Here is a 20,426-nt window from a genome sequence, read left to right as displayed (position 1 = left end):
AAGTCTGTAGACATGTAGGGGGGAGATCTTGTTCAAGAGATAGGTCAGACCTGGGCTGACGCTTGAGAGAGGGGGAAATCCATCTTTCCTCACATGCCTTTTCCTGAGCTGCCATCACACTTCGGTCTACCCAGCCACGAGCACACCTAAGAGTAAATAACACCTCAGGTGCCATAGGTGGGGGTCAGCACCTGTGGTAATCGTGGGCAGGTGTTGGTCAGCACTCAGGAGGGGAAGCATTCATGCTGTCGACAGACGCTGAGTGTTAAATGCTGGGCAGGGTACTCACCTGCCTTGGCATCTCCAAATGGGAAGGAGGCAGAGGCTTCTTCTGCAGGGGGGATGCTCAGTGCTTGAGGGACCCCCATGCAGGGTCCTCTTACACACAGCCTGGCCTGGCCCACCTTGGTGAGGAAATTGTGGGGGTCTGTGTCCCCCAGGATCTGCTTTTGAAGAAGATGACCCTGTCTCATGTGCCTAATTGGTTATAATCAGGCTGGGTGCTGTCAGCCCTGGCTGTGCCGTCCCCTGCTCCCATGGATGCGCAGGGGTCCCTGGCCCAGGACAATGTGTCCTGAAAGGCACCGAGGTAGGGATGCTGCCCATCTCCCTGACCCAAAAATGTGAGAGGAATACTTGCCACGGGGTCTCATCCTCTGGGTGCACCAGGACTGAAGGGCAACCCCGTTTCCCTCCACGTGTGACTATAACCGAGCACATGCATCCCATTTTGCTGGCCGGGGGGGAGAAACCTCAGAGCTTCTCCTCTCTGTCCCCACAGCCTGGGAGAGGAGGCTGGAGCCACCATCCTGCAGGCTGGGCCAGGACAGGGAGCAGCTGCAGCGCTGGGCCACGGCGCAGGCTGGCGGTTCGGCTCTGACAGCAGCAGGACAGGAGCAGAAAAGAGCGACGGGGAGCAGGAGCAGCGCAGGGGCTGCTCAGCAGCAAGCACAGCATGACGAGGGAGGGAGGAAAAGAGGATGGCCGGCGAACAGAGCCAGCATTTGGGATGCTCCGGCTGGGTACAGCATGTGTGCGTGTGGAGCAGGAAGGGGGGCTCGCTGCAGAGCCCACCCACCCCATTGGCTTGCGAGCAGTGACAGGCAGGCTGCGCCCTCCCCGCCGAGCCGCTCGCCTGTGTGGATGCGAGCAATGTGCGCAAAGTGCCTGTGCATGAGCCGCCGTGTGCTGTAGCTCCGGGCGCTCGCTGGCAAAAAAGGTGCCAGGACAACCCCAGCTGCCCCATCCCGCAGCCGGTGGCCCCGCCAGACCATGGCATGGGCGCAGGGGGATCTGACGTCCTCGCTCTCCATCATCATCGCCTTGGCTGCCTGCCTGTCTGCCACCACCAGTGAAGGTAGGGAGTGGGGTGGCCTTGGTGTGACGGGGCAGCGTTGGGAGGGACACCGAGGAGCGATAGGGCTGGGGTGTTCGGATGTGTCGTCAGGGGTTTGCGGGCAGGAGAAGCTCACTTTGCTGGGCTTAGTTCTCCCTGCTCGCGGGGGAGCCGAGCTCCGGGCTCCTGCCTGCCCGAGTTTGCTAATCCCAGAGCTTTTTGCACAGAGGCTAAACTTCGAAGCCTGGGCAAGAGGACTCGATCTCTGCAGCAGCACCTGCCCGCTCTGCCTGTCCTCCCCTGGAAGGGCTCTGCTGCAACGCGCGGGGGTGGCTGTGGAGGGGACCAGGCCACAGGAGCCAGCTCAGCCATGGTCACCTCCATGGAGGCAGCTCGGGCGTACGTGCTGGCGGTGCAGCTGCGGCACCGTGAGCGGGTGGGCACGGCAGGGCCGTACGGAGGGTGCGGGAGCTGGGAGGGCACTCGGGTGGCGAACTGTCCTGAGGGAAAGGGCTGTAAACTTCTGAAGTGGGAAGCAGGGAGGCAAGGATCCTCTCCCAGCGTCTGTGTCAGCACTGACAGGCCCACACCCGTGCTCGGGGCCAGCCCGTGCTGGTTGCTCAGCCCTGCTCCTGCGGCTCGGGCCCCCTCAGCTTTGGCAGCGCCGTTCCCGTGGCCTGTCAGCCCTTTGCTTGTCTCCTTCCGTGCTGGCAGCGGTGTGACTGCTTCCCGGGGCTGCTGATCTTCATCACCCGGAGATCTGCTGTTCCCACTCCTGAGCGTGTCCTTGGCACCGGCAGCAGCATCCTTCCTCCCTCCTGCTACGCCTGAGAGCCACGGCCAGCACGGCGCAGCCCTCCGCAGCGAGCCCCGGTGCTGGCGTCCCTACCCGCGGTGTCCCTCCTGCTCCCTGCGGCCCTCCTGGCACGCCGAGGCCCACGGGCTGCCTCGTGCCCTTTGTGGCACCCAGCCGGGCTCTGCTCCTGCTCCTGCTGCCATCTCCCCATGTGTATTCCTTCCTCCCCTCCCACCCATCTTGCCTTCCTTACCTGTACTGATGGTTTCTAGCTACCTGCTGGTGCCAACCCCCTTTTCTGCCAGCTGCCCACGTCCTGGCACTCCTGCTCCTTTCCTGCCCTTGTGCGGTCTACATCGGGCTCTCACTGCTGGGGGATAGCTTTGTGGGGGGAGGAGGGGATCCTGGCCCCCCTGAGCCCCTACTCCACACCATGGCAGCTGCCTCGTGCCCCTGGCCCAGGGCTGGCGGTGGTGCAGGACGCTCCTACCGGGCTGGATCCTGCGCTCCCTCAGCCTCCTGGCACTGGCACGGGGAGCTGCAGTGCTCCGAGGGGAGCAGCGGCCAGCCTGAGCTCGGCCAGCCCCGGGAATGGGCAGAATATGAGAGGCCAATGGCTTCTTGCTTTCCTCCTTCCTTGGGTGGTGAAGGGAGCAGAGAGGGGAGCTGGAAATTCAGCTCTCTGTAGGATGCAGGAGGCCGGTATGCAGAGGAGAAGAACAAGTTGCCATCATCCTTCTGATGTCTGGGTACAACCTCCTGGGCTGTTCTGGCTTGCCTTGCTCTTGTTCCTGTCCCTGTGCCTGCCCCAAAAAAGGGGCAAAGCCCAGAGATGCAGAATAGCAGAGCGCAGGCCTGCGCTGGGGCTGTGTGGTTCAGCTCGGCCTGCGGCTGTGCTCTGAGAGGGGACAGTGCCTCCTGTAACACACACAGGCTGCCCCTCCTGCCTATAAGGGAGATCACTGGCTGCTGGCGTGGGTTTTACAGCACCTACAGGGGCAGCTGGGCCCCGGGCTGCTGTCTGTGCGCCCCTGGCTGCGAAAGACCTGGGCTTTCTGCAAGACATTTGGAAAGGAAAGCTAGACTCTAGCCGTGGGAAGAGGAAGGGGGATGCATGGGGCATGGGGTGAGCCAGGCGGTGTGGAAGATGCAGCAGGATGGCTCCGGGCTGTGGCGGTGTCAGGATGAGGCATGGAGCCCGGCAGAAAGCCAGGGGCATTCCCTCCACTGCCCCAAGGATGCCTGACCCTCTGCAGCCCCATAGCAGCGTGGTGCAGTTTGGCGTCCGCTGGGCTTGGCCCTACGGGCGGAGAAAAGCCGGGGAGGTGGCCTTGGGATCCCCAGCACCCCGCGGATGGGTGGACAAAGACACCAGCACCAGGGCCACTGCTGGGCTAACACAGGGCTGGCAATGGGGACGTGGGGAGGTCACAGCACAAACCCAAGGCTGCCCAGCCCAAGGCTTTGCTGCCCTGGGCACAAATATGTTGGCTGCAATGCTGGCCATGGCCACGGCAGGCGGGGGCTGCTTCCTCCTGTGCACCCCAACACACCCCGTGCTTGTGTACAATCTGCAGGGTGCAAAATTTTACAGCTGCAAAGCAAAGGGAAGGCCGGCGTGTGCTGTGCTCTGTGTGCCCGTGTTGGGTGGCAATTGGTACGCTGAGATGTGCGCTAACTTGCAGAAACTGCCTTGATTTTCTTTCCCTTCCAAGAGTTCCCAATGCCCTTCTCTTTCCTGAAAAATTATTATTTTTTTTTCCAAAATGTTTTGAGCTTATATTTGTCCCTTTTTTTTTTTTTTTTTTTTTTTTTTCAGTGGGTACCCTGGCAATGGGAGCTGGTGGTAAAAGGGGATCGCCGTTCTGTGGGAAATGCCCACATTTCGGTGCGGCAGCCATTGCAAAATGCATTGAAAGCCAAACCGCAGATATTTCCTAGAGAGGGGGAAATCCGCAGGATATGGAATATTTTCTTTGGGAGCATTGAAAAAAAAAAAAAGTGTTTAAAATTATTAAATTGCATTGGAGCACAGAGATAAAAAAAAAAATAAAATTATTTTAGTTATTTTCAATATTATGGCAATAGTGTGATAGACTAAAATATTGGCAGTATATACACTGAGTTGCACAGCACAAGTATTCACGCGGATATTTTATGTGACTTCCTGAAGTTAAATAATAAAATGTGAAATATCTTTGCTGTATTGAAACAAAATCAAATTAGCAGAATTTACCGCATTTTGGGCTCAGCACGCGTGTGACAAGAGGGTGTTTTCTGCTAGAAAATGGCATTTCGCATCCTGCTGCTGGGCTGGGGTCTGCTCCAAGCCGCTGTGCCTGGCTCGGCCTGGCTCGGCTCAGCTCGGCTCGGCTCTCCTTTGCCTCTCAGCTGGTGCAGGCACTGCAGAGGAGATGCTGCAGCACCCGGCGGGGGGACCTGCAGGCATCGCTCCTGGATTTTTGGAGCACGCAGGAAGGGCTGGGGCAGATGAGAAGCGAGGGGAAAGGGCTAAGCGGGGAGGAAAGGGAGGGAATAGCATCGCCTCTGAAATGGCCGAGGTACCCGAAATGTGGCCTTTGGGCAGGGAAAGAAAAAAAAAGGGGACAATTAGGGAAAAAATAAAAAATAAAAAAAAATGTGGGATTTGGGATTTGTGAAAATAGCCAAAGAGGCCATGCTTAACTGAGAGCCTTACCAGTGGTGGTGGAGCAGGTGAGAGGGGACACCTCGCTGCTGCAAAGTCTGGGGCAGCGGTGGGAGATGCGCAGGGGAAGGTGCCGAGACACCGACACGGGGATGTCCGTCTTTTCACCAGGCCACGGGGCCGGTGCTGGGGTGTTTTTGTTCCTCCCCACAGCAGGGATGGGATGCGCGAGAGCATCAGGGTCCTCGGGAAAACCCAGCGCCTTCCCTCGCTGCCGACGCAGGGGCTGGCGCGCAGCACAGAGCGGGGCTGGTGCCAATCTCCCCTGCTAATCTCTCGATTGTAATCTCATTAATTGCCCCTCTGCTCAAACAGAAAAAAGAGGTAAAACTCATCCGCGTATTTATTCAAGGCTCCTTTGCTAGCCCGGCAGCAGCAGTGCCGGAGTTGGGGCTGTGGGCTCAGCACCGCTCGGAAAGGCAGAGGAAATGGCTTTTTGCAGTGGTGGAAAGCCTTCTTCCGTGGTGAGAGCAAACAAAAGGGTTTTGGTACAGGAACTTTCGGTGGTGGAGGCTGTGGAGAAGCACCGGTTTGAAGTGGGGAGTTGATTTCAGTTCTGTTTAGAAATAATGATATTTTGGGGCGTGTGATTTTTTGTTTGCTCACAAAACACTGGTGTGAAGCAAATACTCGCATGACTGTAGGTGGGCTCGTGGGGAATATGTTTCTGGTCTCACCTTCATTTATGTTCTTCTCACAATAATAGCTTACGAAAATTCTGGAAAGCAAATCCCTAAATTTTCAGGAAAATAATGGAATGCACACAGAACGAGCCTACTTTGTGAGCTTCTTTTTTTTTCCCATCCTTGAATACTTGTTTCCTGAATTCCTAGGGGTTTATTTACAGTGAAAATAAATGGGAACCCATTTTGGTGAAGGCGGAAATAGATCTGATGAATCCTAATGTAAGTACAGCAGAAAAGCTGATTGATTACTTAGAGGGACAAAGGAACTTTCTGTTTTGTTTTATTTTTGTTTTGGTTTTGTTTAAGTTTTGTTTTATTTTATTTTATTTTATTTTATTTTATTTTATTTTATTTTATTTTATTTTATTTTATTTATTTTATTTTATTTCATTTCATTTTATTTCATTTCATTTTATGTCTTATTTTATTTATTTTATTTTTGATTACTGAAAAATTATTAGAAAATGAGATTTTACCTAAAAGGAAAAAAAAAAAAAAAAGCAACAAACGAATGCCCAGAGCCCCTCAGTCAGGGAAGAGGGAGACCTGCTGGGACTGATGTGTGCTGGGCACACAGGGCTCCTGGTTTTATCCCAACATCCCAACACCTCTGCTCTTTGTTTGGTTGGTTTCTGTGTTTCACTTGTCCCTGCTCGCCTCCGCTCGCCTCGCTGGCAGCTTTCAGCACTCCCTTTATCTCCAGAGCAAATCCATTCATATGATAACTCTATTCATACCCTGACAGTTTTTGATAGTTCGTGCTCCTAACCCGGGCTGTTAGCATGACCAGTGCTCAAAACTGCTCTTCTGACCCCGAGAAAAAATTAACCCCTTCAGCCCTGGTTGTTCAAAAGTGAGCGGCGGGATCACGCAGGTGTGTTTCCTTCAAAACACAAACACACAAAAATCCCACGTGCTGCTTACAAAGATGTGTGGTACCTGAGGTCATAAATAACCACCTAAAGGGCATAATCCTTTCTGGACCAGGTACAGTCACACCAATAAAGCCTAATGAATCGTGTTTGGCCCAGGAAAGTATCAGACATTTATCTAAAGGCATCAGTGAAGGCAGAAGCATCGCCACCCTTAGTAATTTGTTCCAATGGCTTATCAGCCTCCGTGTTAAAAAACTGGGCCCCTTTTTTCCCTAATACAAATTGGTCTGGCTTCACCTTCGAGCCATTTATTCTTGTTAGGATTTTCCTGTGAGATTAAAAAGCCCCTTGCAGCCCGTGCTTTCTCCTTGAAAGCACACGGTGTGACCAGGGTCCCTCGCACTCCTCGTTGCAGCAAGCCAAGGAGATCAGGCTCTGCAAGTTCCTCTCTCAGAGGTTTTTCCTCCAGCATTAGGGTTTTGCCTGTGTTCTCTGCTGCAAATCTGGATTCTCACATTTAAAATATTGGGAGTCTTAACAGCATCCACCTTGTGCTGTGCAGGCAGCAATTGCTGGACAGAGGCAACCACAAATTTCGAGTCCGGTGATAAATTCACCTCTATAACGAAGCTTGATACTGATGTCTTTCCTCAGATGTGGGATCTGTTGCATTAGGAAATTTTCCTCTACAAATTTTAGACTCTCACAATATTTCATGATGGGCAGCATGAGACAGACAGACCGTCTGCTCAAACATTTTTAGGGTTCATATTTTTGTCCTTGAAAATGGTTAAATTTAGAAAGGTATTTTTAAAAGAACAAAGTAATTGACATTAAAGAAGTTAACTTGCTTAAATAAACTCATCAGTTTACAAACAGCTAAGCGTGGTTTAGGGTAGCCAAGGAATGTGAAAGTAAATTTCCTCAGAGAAATCAGAGAAAAGCATCTGACAGCCTGAAATACTGCCATCTGAAAACTGTTCAAGTAATTCAGGTAAGTGAGCACGTTTGCAAAAAAAATCACATTTTCTTCGGGAATCCTCCAGGGAAGATAAACCTCAAGTCTTTGTCAGGACTGCTGGGATGTAGGAGTCAGCGGGACGAGCAGGGTGTCTGCTTCAGGATGCTGCAGGATTTGTTCTGCTGATGGACTCGGGCTGAGTGTGCAGGGCCAAGTCCACTCAACTGAGGGCATTCCCATTTACTTCTTATTATTTTATTATTTTTATTATTTTTTCAAAGTGCTGGAGCAGGGTTCTGGAGAGGCTGTGGCCAAAAATCTCCATCCGGGAGACTTTGAATGCTTGACTGGACAAGACCCTGAGAAACCTGATCTGACTTTCAATGTGGCTCTGTCTGTCAGAGGGGGTGTAACACAGACCCCCACAGGGCTGAAAATCAAACCCCACAGCCCTTCCGCTATTCTGTGACTTCCAGATTGAAATTGCCCAGTTTCAAAAGCCCAGCCTTCCTGCCGAAAGGGGAGAGCAGGCTGTGCGTAAGGTCGGTCACCGGGCAGCGCGGGAAGTGGCTGCGTGACACTGCAGGAGTCCCCTTTTGGGGTAAGAAATGGGGACAGTGCAAAACCCCAAACAGGCAGGAGATGGCTTGTGGTGTACAGACAGAGTGCTGAGCTGCTCTGGGACAAGGAGCTGTTTTGTCCTACCCAGCATAGGTGAGAGAAGAGAAGGGCAAGTCAGGACTGATGTGGGGACCTCAAAGGATCCAGCGACACAAACCCCTCTGGAAAAGCTCCTGTTTCCATGAGCATCACATAGATTTTGATTACAGCGGGCTGAAAAGGTGTATAATTTTTGTATAATTTTTAAAGGTGCTCATGACACTTTATTACTGGTGGTTTGAGATGTGCAGCCTGTCCCTGAGCTGCTATCTCAGACTGCAGCCTGGTGAAAAGCCGGTGCAGAGCTGTGACCTTCTAGCTCCTGGATTTGGGGACGCCGGTCAGGCCAAGATTCAAGATGCTGTCTTTAGAGGTCATTGTTGTTTTTTTTTTGGGGGGGGGAGAGCTCTGTAGGTGTGACTACAGGGCAAGACCTTTTGCTTTATGGGGTGGTGGGGTGCCCAATGGGGCTGGACGGATTGATTTAGCAGGGTACAGGCTTCCTTCTGCCAGCCGAGGGCCGTGCTCTCTGCCGTGCACTGAGCTGGGGACACTGTGGTGGAGGTGGCTCACAGGAATCCCATGGCTAAGTCCAGATCTGGGGACTTGGGGCTTGCAGAGCCATCCCCGGGCTGTCTGCAGAGGATGCTGTGGGGACCCTTGAGCCGCAGCCGCTCTCCCAGTGCCTGCCCGCTCCCAGCCGTGCCACGGTCCCGCTCCTTCCCCTCGCTCACATCGGGTGTTTCCATGGAGTCCTTTGCCTCCCTGACCTTTCTCACCCCCATCCCCAGAGCCTTTCCACCTCCTCCTCAGTCTTCTGCCCTGAATTACAACAAGTCCAGCCGCCCCTCAGGCCTGCAGCAGCTCCTTCCCCACCGGCACAGCTCCTGGGAGCAGGGAGGCACAAGCAGACGTGTGCCCCCCACCTTGCGCTGAGCCTCGGTGCTGGATCTGCCTCTCTACAGTCCATCCTCGGGCCCCACACCAGCCTGCATTTTCTAACATTTTCTAACATTTCTGGGTTATTTCTGCCCGGCTCTGGCTGTGCACCGTGTACGCTGCTGCTGCACGGTGTGTGCCGTGAGGCTGGGACGCACGCTGCTGCCAGAGCGCCGGCGGTGCTTTAATTTGGGTTGCCTAAGCCAGCGTGCCCAATTAGCCCCGGTGTCCCACTGCACACGAGCATCAGGAGTCTCAAACCGAGTAAGAAATGTGATCATTTTATGTCTATATTTTCTCACCTATATTTTTGAGAGAGAACATTTTTTTGTTGTTGTTATTTTTTGATGTTTGATTTTTTTTTTTTTTTTCTGGGAAAAAAAAAGCTGCCCTTGAATTTCAAGATTTTTAGCCTTGGAAATACTTTATTTTTAGTGTTTTATTTTGATTCTTTTTTATTTCATATATATATATATATTATTTCATGACATCTCAGTCCTACCACAGATTATGCTTTTGCACTGTGCATTATTTTACGTGATATCACGCAGGGTCTGGAAGGATCAGGTTGATCATTTTATTTTTAAAACCTGAGCTGTGGCTTTTTGTTAGCACTGATTGAACAAACAAGCTTTCTTCCTACATCAAAGTATTTCCTGCTCCTGGTATATTGAAAAGGGGTGACCCTCTGGGCTAGTCCTTATGGGCATTATTGCTCCTGATGCAGTAAAAAAAATTATATAAAATTAAATACAGGAAGTTCACAGCAATAATCCATAGGTCTGACAAGAAATCCTGAGATAAGAACTAGGGCACATCCAAAACCAGCACTGCTTTTTCATAACAATAGTTTGAACATTTTTCTTTTATATATATATATATATATTTTTTTTTCAGCCTGCTGCTGGCATTTCCAGAAATGCGGAAATCCCGTGTTCTTGATGGATTTGGTGACATCTTTTATATTTACCTAAATTTCCTCTCTGGGCAGTGGAGCCAGCAGGTTCCTGGTGTGAGCATCCTCGCTGCTGTGCCCTCCGTGCATGCAGCCTCGTGGACAAGCGGCTGCTTCTCAAAACCCACCCGTGTCCGGCACAAAGCACTGCCCTGGTGCTGCCTCCTGTGCCGGCCGGTGACTGCTGTGCTGGGAAGGGGGAGCCTGAAAGCGAAGCATCCCGTCCCATCTCCCCCCGATGCACTGAGGAAGTAAGGCACGGATTTTGTCGTGCGGTTTTGCCCCCTCCCCTCCCAATTTTGGGAAGGTCACAGCTGGCTATTCAGCAGGCTGGTGGATTAATTGGTGGGATACAAATAGCTGACCCGTCCTGGCCCCACCTGCCCCTTCAAAGTCCTGTGTGAGATTATGGGAAATGAATGCCGCTGGCTCTTGTTCCCCTCCTGCCAGGGAGCCTCTCCCTGCCCCTTTCCCAGAGCCCTGTGGCTCTCCCCGCTGAGGTTATTCTCCCCGCTGAGGTTATCCCTTCCTGCCTTGTGCCCCCACTGAGCAGGCTGTGGCTGTGGGGTGGTGTGGGGCAGGCGGACCCGTGTGGGGCTGTGCAGGCTGAGCCCACCGGTCGTCGGGTGGCAGAGAGCAGGAGCAACTCACCGTGCTGCGAAGAGTTTAATTATCGATGCAAAAGGCGTTGTGGCGGGGAGGGGGGAAGAGCCTTGCTGTGAATCTTGGGAGGCCTTTGAAGTTGTGATGGAGAGGAACTGAAGCCCAAGGGAACGGGGCTGCTCCCACTGACCCTTCCTCCCCACGCCTGCGCTACAAAGCCTGCCGCCTGGGAGGGAGACGGTGGAGTAATTAGAGTGAGGGCTGGAGCGGGTTAACTATTAGCGAGGGAGCTCAGAGCCCTCTTTGGTCCCCCACTGATCTGTGGAGGCTGAGTCCCCGGCGTGCCACCCCCTCCCCGTGCCCTGATCCCTCTGCGCACCCCCAGGCAGGCTGCGGGTCTCAGCCTCCCCTCAGCAGCAGCTCCCCCAGTGCAGCTCTTGCACTGGGACTGCTGGATGTACTGGGACATAACGTGTCCCTGCAGGACCTGTGGTCACCAGCCCAAATGTTGAGAAGGATTTCCGAGTGCTCCCTCTTTAAGCAGCACAAGAGATGCAAAACGACCGAGGCAAAATGCACGTTCCCTGGGTGCCGGTCTCTGCCTCGGCTTCCTCGCTCATCTCAAGCGGTGGTTAGAATTTGGGAGATATAAATATGGATACAAATATGGATGCAGATATGTATGTAAATGAAGATGACGGTATAAATAAATATATATACACATACACATACATATACACGTATCTATTCTTTGACTCCTGCATAATTTGCATGTGTGGGGTTGTAACGTGCATTAATCACACAACATTACATGGCACAACTTTTCCAAGGAGCAAGTAGGGCTCCCTTGCACGAGGCTCCAGCTCCGGAGTCCAGTTTGCACTGGGGAAGCAACCTGCTTGCTCCTTAGGTGCTTCCATTTGAATGGGCAATCAGGCTTGACAGCTATTCCATCAGTGCGAGAATTCCCCCTGACACCTCCTGGTGTTTTGGCTCAATACGGCGAGTCAAAGCCAAGGCACAGAATAGTGAAAATCAAAATGGTGCTCAGGAAAAAAAAAATGGAGCTTGCAGTTTGAGACTGATACGTGCAGACAGTCCATAACATCAAACAGAATTACCCAGCTGTAGGATAGAGGTCTCCCAAACCGGCACATTTTCTGAGAAATATTTAGTCTGAAAGGAGTCCTTTGTGGCAATCTTGCTTGTGCTCCTGCACCAAGGGTGAGCTGCTTCTGCACGCAGGGAAGCGACACAAGCCGGGACGTCACCTGCTGGGTGCTGGTTGGGGCTCTTGGTGCTTGCAGGGCAGCGGGTTCCCTTTAGCAGGTCAGCCTCCTGGGGCAACCCGGAGTGTGTGCCGTCCAGGCTCCTATGGGAAGGCAAAAGTGCCACGTTTATTTGGGTCTGGGGCCTTTCCCTGAATGGGCAGTTGGGATTTGGGAAGGAGTCCACATGGGGAGCTGCTAAGGGCGTGCTTCTCTGCTGAGAATGCCTCTGCCAACTGAGCAAGCCATTCCCCTGGCACAAGCTCTGTAGTTCGGGATGGAGCTCAGCACCAGGAGGACCATGGCACAGCTCCCTGTGGTGCTCCGGGCAGGGACCACGCTTCAAGTGTCAAAAGCAGTGTGTGGCGTTCCTGCTGTCATGTGTGAGCTGTGGCATGTGGCAGCGACATGCTTGTCTAAGAGTTCACTTGCTCTTGTACCAGTGGAGTATTGACCTCCCCATATCCGAGCATGGCGTGTGACAGTGATGCTAGGCGGTTCTTGATGTGCACAGATATGTTTGCTTTACAGTAACTTAATGCAAGAGCTCCAGGACAGGGAGTCCCTTTGTATTTGTGCAATGCCCACTGCAGTGGGCTTAATGTGTGGGACTCCTGTGCACTTGGCTGAACCACTTCCCAAGGAATAAAAGCGATATTTATTTTATCCCTCTTTCTGCAAAGAGGCACGAGTAATCCACTCCACAGGAGCATGGCAGGGACTGAGTGCCCGTGTAGCTGTTTTTGCATCGAAGCACCTGAAAAGAGGCAGCTCCTTCCTGTGCGTGAGGCTGGGTGACAGCCAAACGACCCACGCTATGGGACGGGGTGCTGCTAACCAGCTCCAGAAGCGGCAGCAGGCGAGCTGGGTCTGCGTGGCTCTGTCCCAGAGCCTCAGGGCTCGCTAGCACCCACGCAGCGCCGCGCCGAGGAGCCTGGCGAGCATCCCTCCACGGCGGTGTGCTCTCCTGCTTGTGCAGGCTCCTGGCACTGCCTGGAGATCCCTTTCTGCAGTGAGGCTCAGCCGTGCCTACCTCTGTGTGTCATGGCGTGGGAAAGGGGGTGCAGAGACCCCGGTGGGGAGCAGGGCTGCAAATGTGGCCAGCCCGCTGAGGGTCGCCGGCACCGTGCTCCGGCGCTGTGAGCGGGGAAACTCCGCGGCCCAGGCTCCCGCTGGGCGAATTACCCAGGGAAAATAGGCAGAAAATCTTCAGATTAACAATAACAAATAAAAATGGATTTGAGATCTCCGAGGTAATTACGCCGTGCTGAGGGCAAGGGGCCTCTCTAGCAGTTGGAGCAGCGCCTTGCAGCGAGCGGAGGGGCTTGGCCTGCTGTTGGGCCAATGAAGTCACACAAGAAACCCTGGAAATTCTTTCAAATTGTTCTGCTAACATTAATAAATGCCTCAAAAGCTCCTAATCTGCTCTGTCAGGAGCATGACGTCCGGGTGTTTCACAGCCAGCTCACGTCCCTGCTTCTTTCTCCCCCCTTTCCTTCCCTGCCTGGTAATAGTAAATGAAAGTGGCACCCGTTCCTCCAGCTGCTGGGGCCCGCTTCACACGGAGCTGGGGCTGGAGCTGCTGCCCCGACGTGCCCTGTCCCCCCACGACAGGCTGCCGAGACCATATTCCTTCCAGAGACTGGGGTGCAGCTGAGCCATGGCCTGGCAGCCCCACTGAATGCCCTCAGGAGGGCCGGAGGGACAGCCAGGAGGGACATGGTGCCCAGCCTGGGCCTGGCCTTGCTGGGTGGCCACAGGGCAGGGAGCTCTGGGGAAGCTGGAGGCACTGGTGGGCTCTGGAGCTGGTGGAGCTGGTGCTGGGGAAGGGACGGCAAGGCTCATCTGTGGTCTGCACCCGCTGCACTCACTTTCAGGAGATGGGGCACCTCACTGGCACCCGCTCCTGAGCCTCTGCTCCCTCCAGGTCTGCAGCCTGGAGCTGGGGCCTTGTCTCCTTCACCAAGAGCTAAGCAAGGTCGTGGGTCTTGGAAGCACTTTGCATGGAACCAGAGAGTGGTTTGGGTTGGAAGGGACCTTAAAGAACTTCTTGGTCCGAGAGAGATCACCAGATCTCTCCAGGGACTGCCCGAGTTCCTCTCCAGGGACTGTAGGCCCCCTGTATAAAGCCACTATAGGGTTTCTCCAGAGCCTTCTCTTCTCTAGGCTGAACATCTCCACCTCTCTCAGCCTCTCCTCATAGGAGAGTTGCTCCAGCCCTCTGGTCATCCTTGTGGCCCTCCTCTGGACCAGGTCTGACCAGGTGTATGAAAGGGCTGGAGTAGGCTCAGGGTGTTACAAGGCAGAGATGAAGTTTCCTTTGCCTGATACTGGAGAACCTGGGTGTGGGGCTCACAGGTGTCAGACAGAGCAGATGGCATTCAGGGGCAGCACACACCATGCATGCAGCCAAGCCGTGGTGCCCCACTGTCCTCCCCCTGCCGACACCACATGGGTCTCAGTGGGAAGCTCCTGAACATGCTCAAAGTCATCCTTGAGTGTTCCCCTGCTGAAACCATTTCCCTCGCCTCGTGTCTCCTCGTTACGCTGGGCTCCTGGTGGCAGCAGGGCTTTTGAAGGGCTGGCTTTGATGGGCCTCCTCACGCAGTCCTTCTCCCGTGGTCCCCAGTGCAGTGTCAGCCGGGATTGCAGGGGGGTCCCTTTGTGCCGGAGGCAGGCACTATGTGTGCAATTACAGTGGCTGCTGAAGCAAAAAACTTCAAACGAGTTCTGCCAGGAGGGAAATGAGACGAAAGAGCTCAGCAGAGCCACCAGTAGAGCAGTGTCGCAATGAGAAAGGATGGCCCAGTTGTGTGGGCACTGGCCGAGGGTGGACCTGGTGGACAACCTGATTCTTGTATTTTGTTTCTCCAGCTCCTCTCTGCTCTACAACATATTTAACCTATTGTTTGCAGCCCCCTCTTCTCCAAAAGGGCACACCACTTCGTCGTACTGCTGGTACAGGTACAGCCCCAGCCCAGCAGCTCTGGGAACACCATTTGCTGATGAGCTGCAGCCAAGCAGGTCCCTGCCAGTAACGAGAAGGTGTCTCAGCCTCACAATGTGTACAAGGCACAATCGGGGTGCAAGGACTGGCACGTTGTGGAGGTTTGGTTCCTTGCTTTAGGGGGTGGAGTGCAAGCTTTCTAATGCGGTGTTTTGTTCCTGTGTTTTCCAGTGAACTTGCTAGACACGTCAACGATCCCAGGGGACTGGGGCTGGCTGACTTATCCCTCACACGGGGTAAGTATGAAGTGGTTGTTGGCATGTGGGGGACAATAGGAGGATGGGTGACCGCTGGCAGGGTGGATGAACCAGGTTGCCACCTGACCCTGAGCTCTAAGGGATTTTCTGCCCCTAGGAAACTCCAAAGTTGGGTTGCTCAGTGAGCAGTCACGCTGAGAAGCCTCCTGTTCCTTGCTGTACTGGGGAGGCACCAGGAGGAACAGCCCAAAATGACTGGGAAGCTCTGAACAAGCTCTGATTTCTTATTGGGAATGGATATATAAAAGCATAGCCCCACGGCATGGCCAGGAGGAATGCTGAGCCAGTCACTCCATCCTAGGTGAAGCCAGCCTGCCATCTATGCTGGCTGGATCCTCCCCACACGTTCCCTTCGCTTGCATTTCCATGGCCAGGTTTTCTACAGCAGCTTTCTTCAAATTGTAAATGTGAGTTTCGGATGGAAGTGGCCTGGTTGTAAGGATTTTTAATTTTTTTTCTCATTGATTTAGTGAACAGAAGAAATTCCATAAATACACACAGGACCAACTGCAAGGCATAGCGTGGCTTACTGCATACACAAAATGTGCGAAGTCGGGGTGCCTTCCTAGCTTTTGCTGTTGCGTTGATTTTTCACATCCACTCTTTTTCATCCGCTCTCTGAACTAAATGGTGCTAATCTTTTCAATTCCGCCTCCTACAGAAATCTTTCCAGGCTTCTAATCATTTTCATTGATCTGTTGCTTGAGACTTTCAGTCCTTGTGCTGTCTGTTTGAGGAGGAGTGATCAGAACTGTGAGTTCATAATAATAACAATGATGAGATTTATATCAGACATTATCATATATGTAAATAAATTAAATCATTAACTCCGCTCTAATTTTAGCAGTTAGCTGTTGCAATTATGACTGTCTTGGAAACATAATAGATTCATAGATCTAGGGTCAGAGGGGACCACGGAGCTAACGTGATGTAATCTCCTGCATAAATACAGGCCTTCACACGTCAGTTAGCTCACATTTGAGAAAAGCCTAGCTTTTAGAAAATTTGTCCTTGATTCCAAATTGCCAGCGGTGGTAAATCCTCCACACCCCATAGTGAGTCCTTCCAACACGTTAAAAGGTCGTTGTTAAAAACCCACCGCTGTGGGGATTTGCTCAGCTTTGGTTGCCAGCCCCCGAATCCTGCTCTGCCTTTGCTTGGGTGGTGGAGCTGTTGTCCTCCGGGCGCTCACGCACAGGCTGGCATTGGCAAGGAATTTGCCTGAGCTGGCTGGCATAGGCCTCCTGGGGACGTGTGGGCACGTGGGAGTGTGTAACCGTAGGGTGCTGGGGCTGGCTTGCAGGGCAGTTGCTGCTATGCTGCTCACTCGCACTGCAGCAGATGCCCAGCAGCCCTTTAACAGCAACTTCTGAATGCTAACTCATATCTGAAGTCAGCATTTTGGTGATGTTTATTACCAACTGATAATACTGGATGTAAAAAAAAAAATAAAATAATAATAATAGTCTTGTATAGTGCCTAAGCTTTTCTCTCCCATGGAATGCTGCAGTAAAAAACACCAATCTTAAACCACCTCCTGGCCATCTTGTGGTTTTGTGTCCTCCTACAAGTCCTAGGTGAGCCATGGGGTAACTCCACTTTTCACTTACCCTGTGCTTTTGCCCAATTCATGACCTTTTTGTGGAGACGATGAGCATACAGGTATGTGAAAACTGACCTGAACACCTTCTAGGAGTGTGCCTGGGTTTTGATTCTTGCACAAACAACTTTGCGTATTTTTTCCAGCTCGATGTTTTAATGGCTTCTCTGAACATTTGTCTGGCCCGGTTCTTTCTCCATGGGCCATTGCACTGCATCATCTTGAAAGAACATCTCATTCTTTTACCCTCCTGCTGGTCCTTCAGCTCCAGATGCTTTTTGGGTAGTAAATTCGCACTTGGAACCAGCTGCCATCACCACAGAAGGAGGCAGGATGGTTTACTGCTGTGGGGCACCCGCTGCCAGTGCCAATGATTTGTCTGCATCCTGAGGTGCCCTTGCAGCAGGGTTTGGGTTCAGGGAGAGAGGCTGGGTGATTCGGGCTCGGTAGCTTGGCACCACCTGTGTCCAAGCCTGGCCTGATCTCTGCTCTGGGAAAGGGCCTGAGTTTGCTTGTCAGCACCTCAGGAGCAGCCCAGACTCACCTCTGGTGTCCCTGAGACTGTCCCCTGCCCACTGTGATGTCCTGCACCTCTGGCAGCCCTGGGCTGAGCCCAGCTGCTGGTCTGGTGTGGAGATGGTGAACTGCGAAGCCACGTTTTGCTTGGGGTCCCTTCTTTTTGCTGTCACGTCCTTAATTCAGTTACTCCTGCTGGAAAAGAAGTGGCAGTGCTCCCCCAGTGCTACCCTTCCTTGCTGGCTGTCCTGCTTGAGCTGGGTGCTTGAGTGTGCAGATCTCCTCGGGTTTTGGGATTTCCCTGCAGAGTCTCTGCTCTGTCCAGGGACAAAGAGACACCTGTCACAGCAACCTCCCACCAACGGGTGGCATTGCTGGCTCTGGCTCCCTGGCTGAAGGCAAACTTGCGTTTGCTTTACCCACTTCTTTCTCCTGTTCTGTGTGAGCCCTGTCACCACACAGGTGGCAGTGGGGAGGTGAGTAACTCTGCCTGGGTGTTGGCTTGGCACTGAACAGCACAGATCACAGAATCACAGAATCACAGAATCACAGCACAGAGCCCCAGTCCCACTCCTGAGAGGCTTAAGAAGGGGTCCTGTGACAGCTAGCTCTGTCCTTAATGTTTTACAGCTTGCTTTCCTGGTACCTGCAGGTCCTGTCATGCTTTTCTGGGGTTCCTGGACATTTCAGGAGAGGTTTCCTCTTCTGGACACAGAGATCCTGGTGCACAGGTCCAAAGCATCAGAAGTGCGTAACTGGAAACATGCTGCAGTTAAACTTCACAGCGACAGCTTGTGAAGTCCCAATGTTTTCATCACATGTGTGAGCAAGATGAACCTACCTTACAGGAAGGATTTTCCTCTCTGGTTGGCTGTGGCCAGCAGGGGCAGAAGAGCAGGGGGCTCGTAGCGCTGGGCACAGCTGAGGGTCAGCAGCACTGCTGGCCCTGGGGAGTGTCAAGCCATCAGGGAGGCATGCACGGCCTGTTTTGACATTTCCTCTTGCCAGTTAATTGACTGAGGGGTAATTGGCTGTAATAGCTGCTCAGAGGTTTAATTGCGTCCCCCCTCACCTCTATGCCAAGACACGTGCAGTGAGCGGAAGGGTCACGGGGAGCATCCCCATCCTGCAGGCTGCGGCTCCTCTCAATTATGACTTCAAAGGGCTCCCAGGAGCTTTGCAGCCCACTCCGTCCCCAGAACAATTCCCTTTGCATTGAAAATCAGACTCTTATCGCTGCTGTCAAAGAGGCTGCCTCCGTCCCTTCTGTGCCTCTGCTTTGCCAGCTCTCTCCAGCAAAATGCCCCAGTGCCCCAGTGCCCTTCTTTCCCCTCTCCTTGCTTGGCACGTGACCCGCTGGATCAGAGGGAGCCTGATCGGCCCCTTTGCAAATTGCTTTTCTACTGACTAATTAAAATGCTGATGAGATAAGTCAACATATTATTAATAATTATTGTATCGTCTACTTTGATTTACAAAGTCAAACAGGAAATGATTTTGCTCAGACACAGGATATCTAAGGAGCTTGAATGATGCCTTGCAAAAGCTAATTATAGTGGAAGCACCTTGAGTGCCGGAGAAAGCCCCCCATACAGCCCTGACTTCCCTGCCGCCCCTTCCAGCACCCCCACAGCCTTTACTTAAATAACCAGCTGGGAGCACAGACAGCACATTTCTGCCTGTAGGATGGTCTCTCAGCAGTGTTTGCACATCATGGATGGGGATTTCATGCTGATGTAAGGCACTGCTCTGAACTCCCTGGGACTGAACAGTTTGCAAACTGTATGCAGAAGGGGATGTTTCTGAGGGTGAGGCCTTGGTCTGTCTGCTAAAACATCCAGGAAGAGAGCCTGACTCTGGTCCTGCAGCCAACAGCTAGCGTGTGGCTTTGACAGACAAGGTGTGACTGCCAACTCTGTCACAGTGCTTGGAGCAGGGCGTCCCATTGCTCTGAGCTCACCTTGCTCACCAGGGCTTCAGTCCGGGCTGTGCTGTGTACATGCTATTTAGATCCCCATCCAGTGTCCTGGCTGCCTCCTAGGAGCACCAAAAGGTATTGGGGCTCTCCCAACTGCCTGGGACTAAATCTTCTGTCCTCTGTCCCTTTGGTGTCCTTGCATCATTTCCATGGGTTTCTTTTCCAATCCAGAGCCTCTCTGCCCGGTGGAATACCATCACGCTATAGCTGCGGCAAACCACATTTTCTTTAAAAAAGAATTGGGTAAGAATGGAACATTGGGAAATAAAGATTTAAACAAGTAATTGAGATAAAAGCTCATCTCCTGGTGCTTGTTCAGTAAATGTTGCGTTATTGTTAATTCCCCAGACGTTGGTCACTACCAGGAGTTAATCACCTGCAGTGAAGCTTAGGGTAGTTAGCTGCCAAACAAATCCCTCCTTAGCCATAGCAGTGAGTGATTTCATGGGATTATCTCCATTAACACCCCCCGTCTAATGATTTATAGCTGCAATAATGTCCTTCTCTTTTTTCTCTCCCCGTGACAGTAGTGCAAGGGACTCAGCAGCTCCCAGGGAATGCCACAGTTCAGTGCTTGCTCTTGGGACAAAGGGATATCCTGCTGGCAGCTTTGCAATGTCAGGAAGACTCTGTGTCCCTCCCGAAAGCTGTCCCAGGGCCCTGGAGGCTTCAACCCTTGTCTTTTTCTGGATGAGGAGTGGGCACAGCTGGGGTGGCAAGAGGCCGAGCTCCTTCTCCCAGGGGATGCAGCCCCTCCTTGCATGCTTGTACCCCTCTGCTTCTCCTCCTCCTCCCCACTCCGCTGCAGTGTAAAGGCCCTGGGAGACTTCTAAGACCTTGCTCAGCCACCCAGATATCTGGTGTTTGCATCTTTTGCCTTTCATAATCTGGTATTTTTTTTAAACATGCGTTGACTTTAATTTAAACTATTAGGCAGGCCCCTGAATACAGATGTAGTCATACCCCCCCCCCCAGCACACACACACGCGTGTGCTCACCACGTTAATTATGATGTCCTCATTTCCGTCTCGCTAGGGGATCTTATCGCAGTGATGGGGGCCGGGCTAAGCTTGGTTTAATAAAAGCTGCTTCAAACTGGCAGCTGAGAGCTGGAGGATGCCGGCGGGGTGGGAGGCCGGGAGCATGCACAGGGCCCATGGCGTCACCAGCACCAGGCTGCTGCAGGCTGATGGAGACCCCTCGGCCTGGGAAGGAGCTCGCTTTAAAAGCTGAAGAGGAAACCTCTTCAAGTCATGGGACTCCTGAAGCGGGTCTTTCCATC

The 20,426-nt window shown here is 52.8% G+C and overlaps 1 protein-coding gene across 1 annotated transcript in view; it reads left to right on the top strand.

Moving 5' to 3' along the window:
• The first annotated feature begins 1,163 nt into the window (after positions 1-1,163).
• EPHA8 (EPH receptor A8) overlaps positions 1,164-20,426 on the top strand; it is a 44,903-nt gene continuing 25,640 nt past the window's right edge. Inside the window, exons 1-2 of the mRNA XM_068658572.1 lie at positions 1,164-1,357; positions 14,965-15,029. Of these exons, the coding sequence (XP_068514673.1) occupies positions 1,273-1,357; positions 14,965-15,029 (150 nt within the window). The 5' untranslated portion in view covers positions 1,164-1,272. The remainder of the gene's footprint in view (positions 1,358-14,964; positions 15,030-20,426) is intronic.

The sequence above is a fragment of the Anas acuta genome, chromosome 22 (assembly GCF_963932015.1).
Source record: "Anas acuta chromosome 22, bAnaAcu1.1, whole genome shotgun sequence".
Taxonomy (NCBI): Eukaryota; Metazoa; Chordata; class Aves; order Anseriformes; family Anatidae; genus Anas; species Anas acuta.
This window is presented reverse-complemented; position numbering and strand designations above follow the sequence as displayed.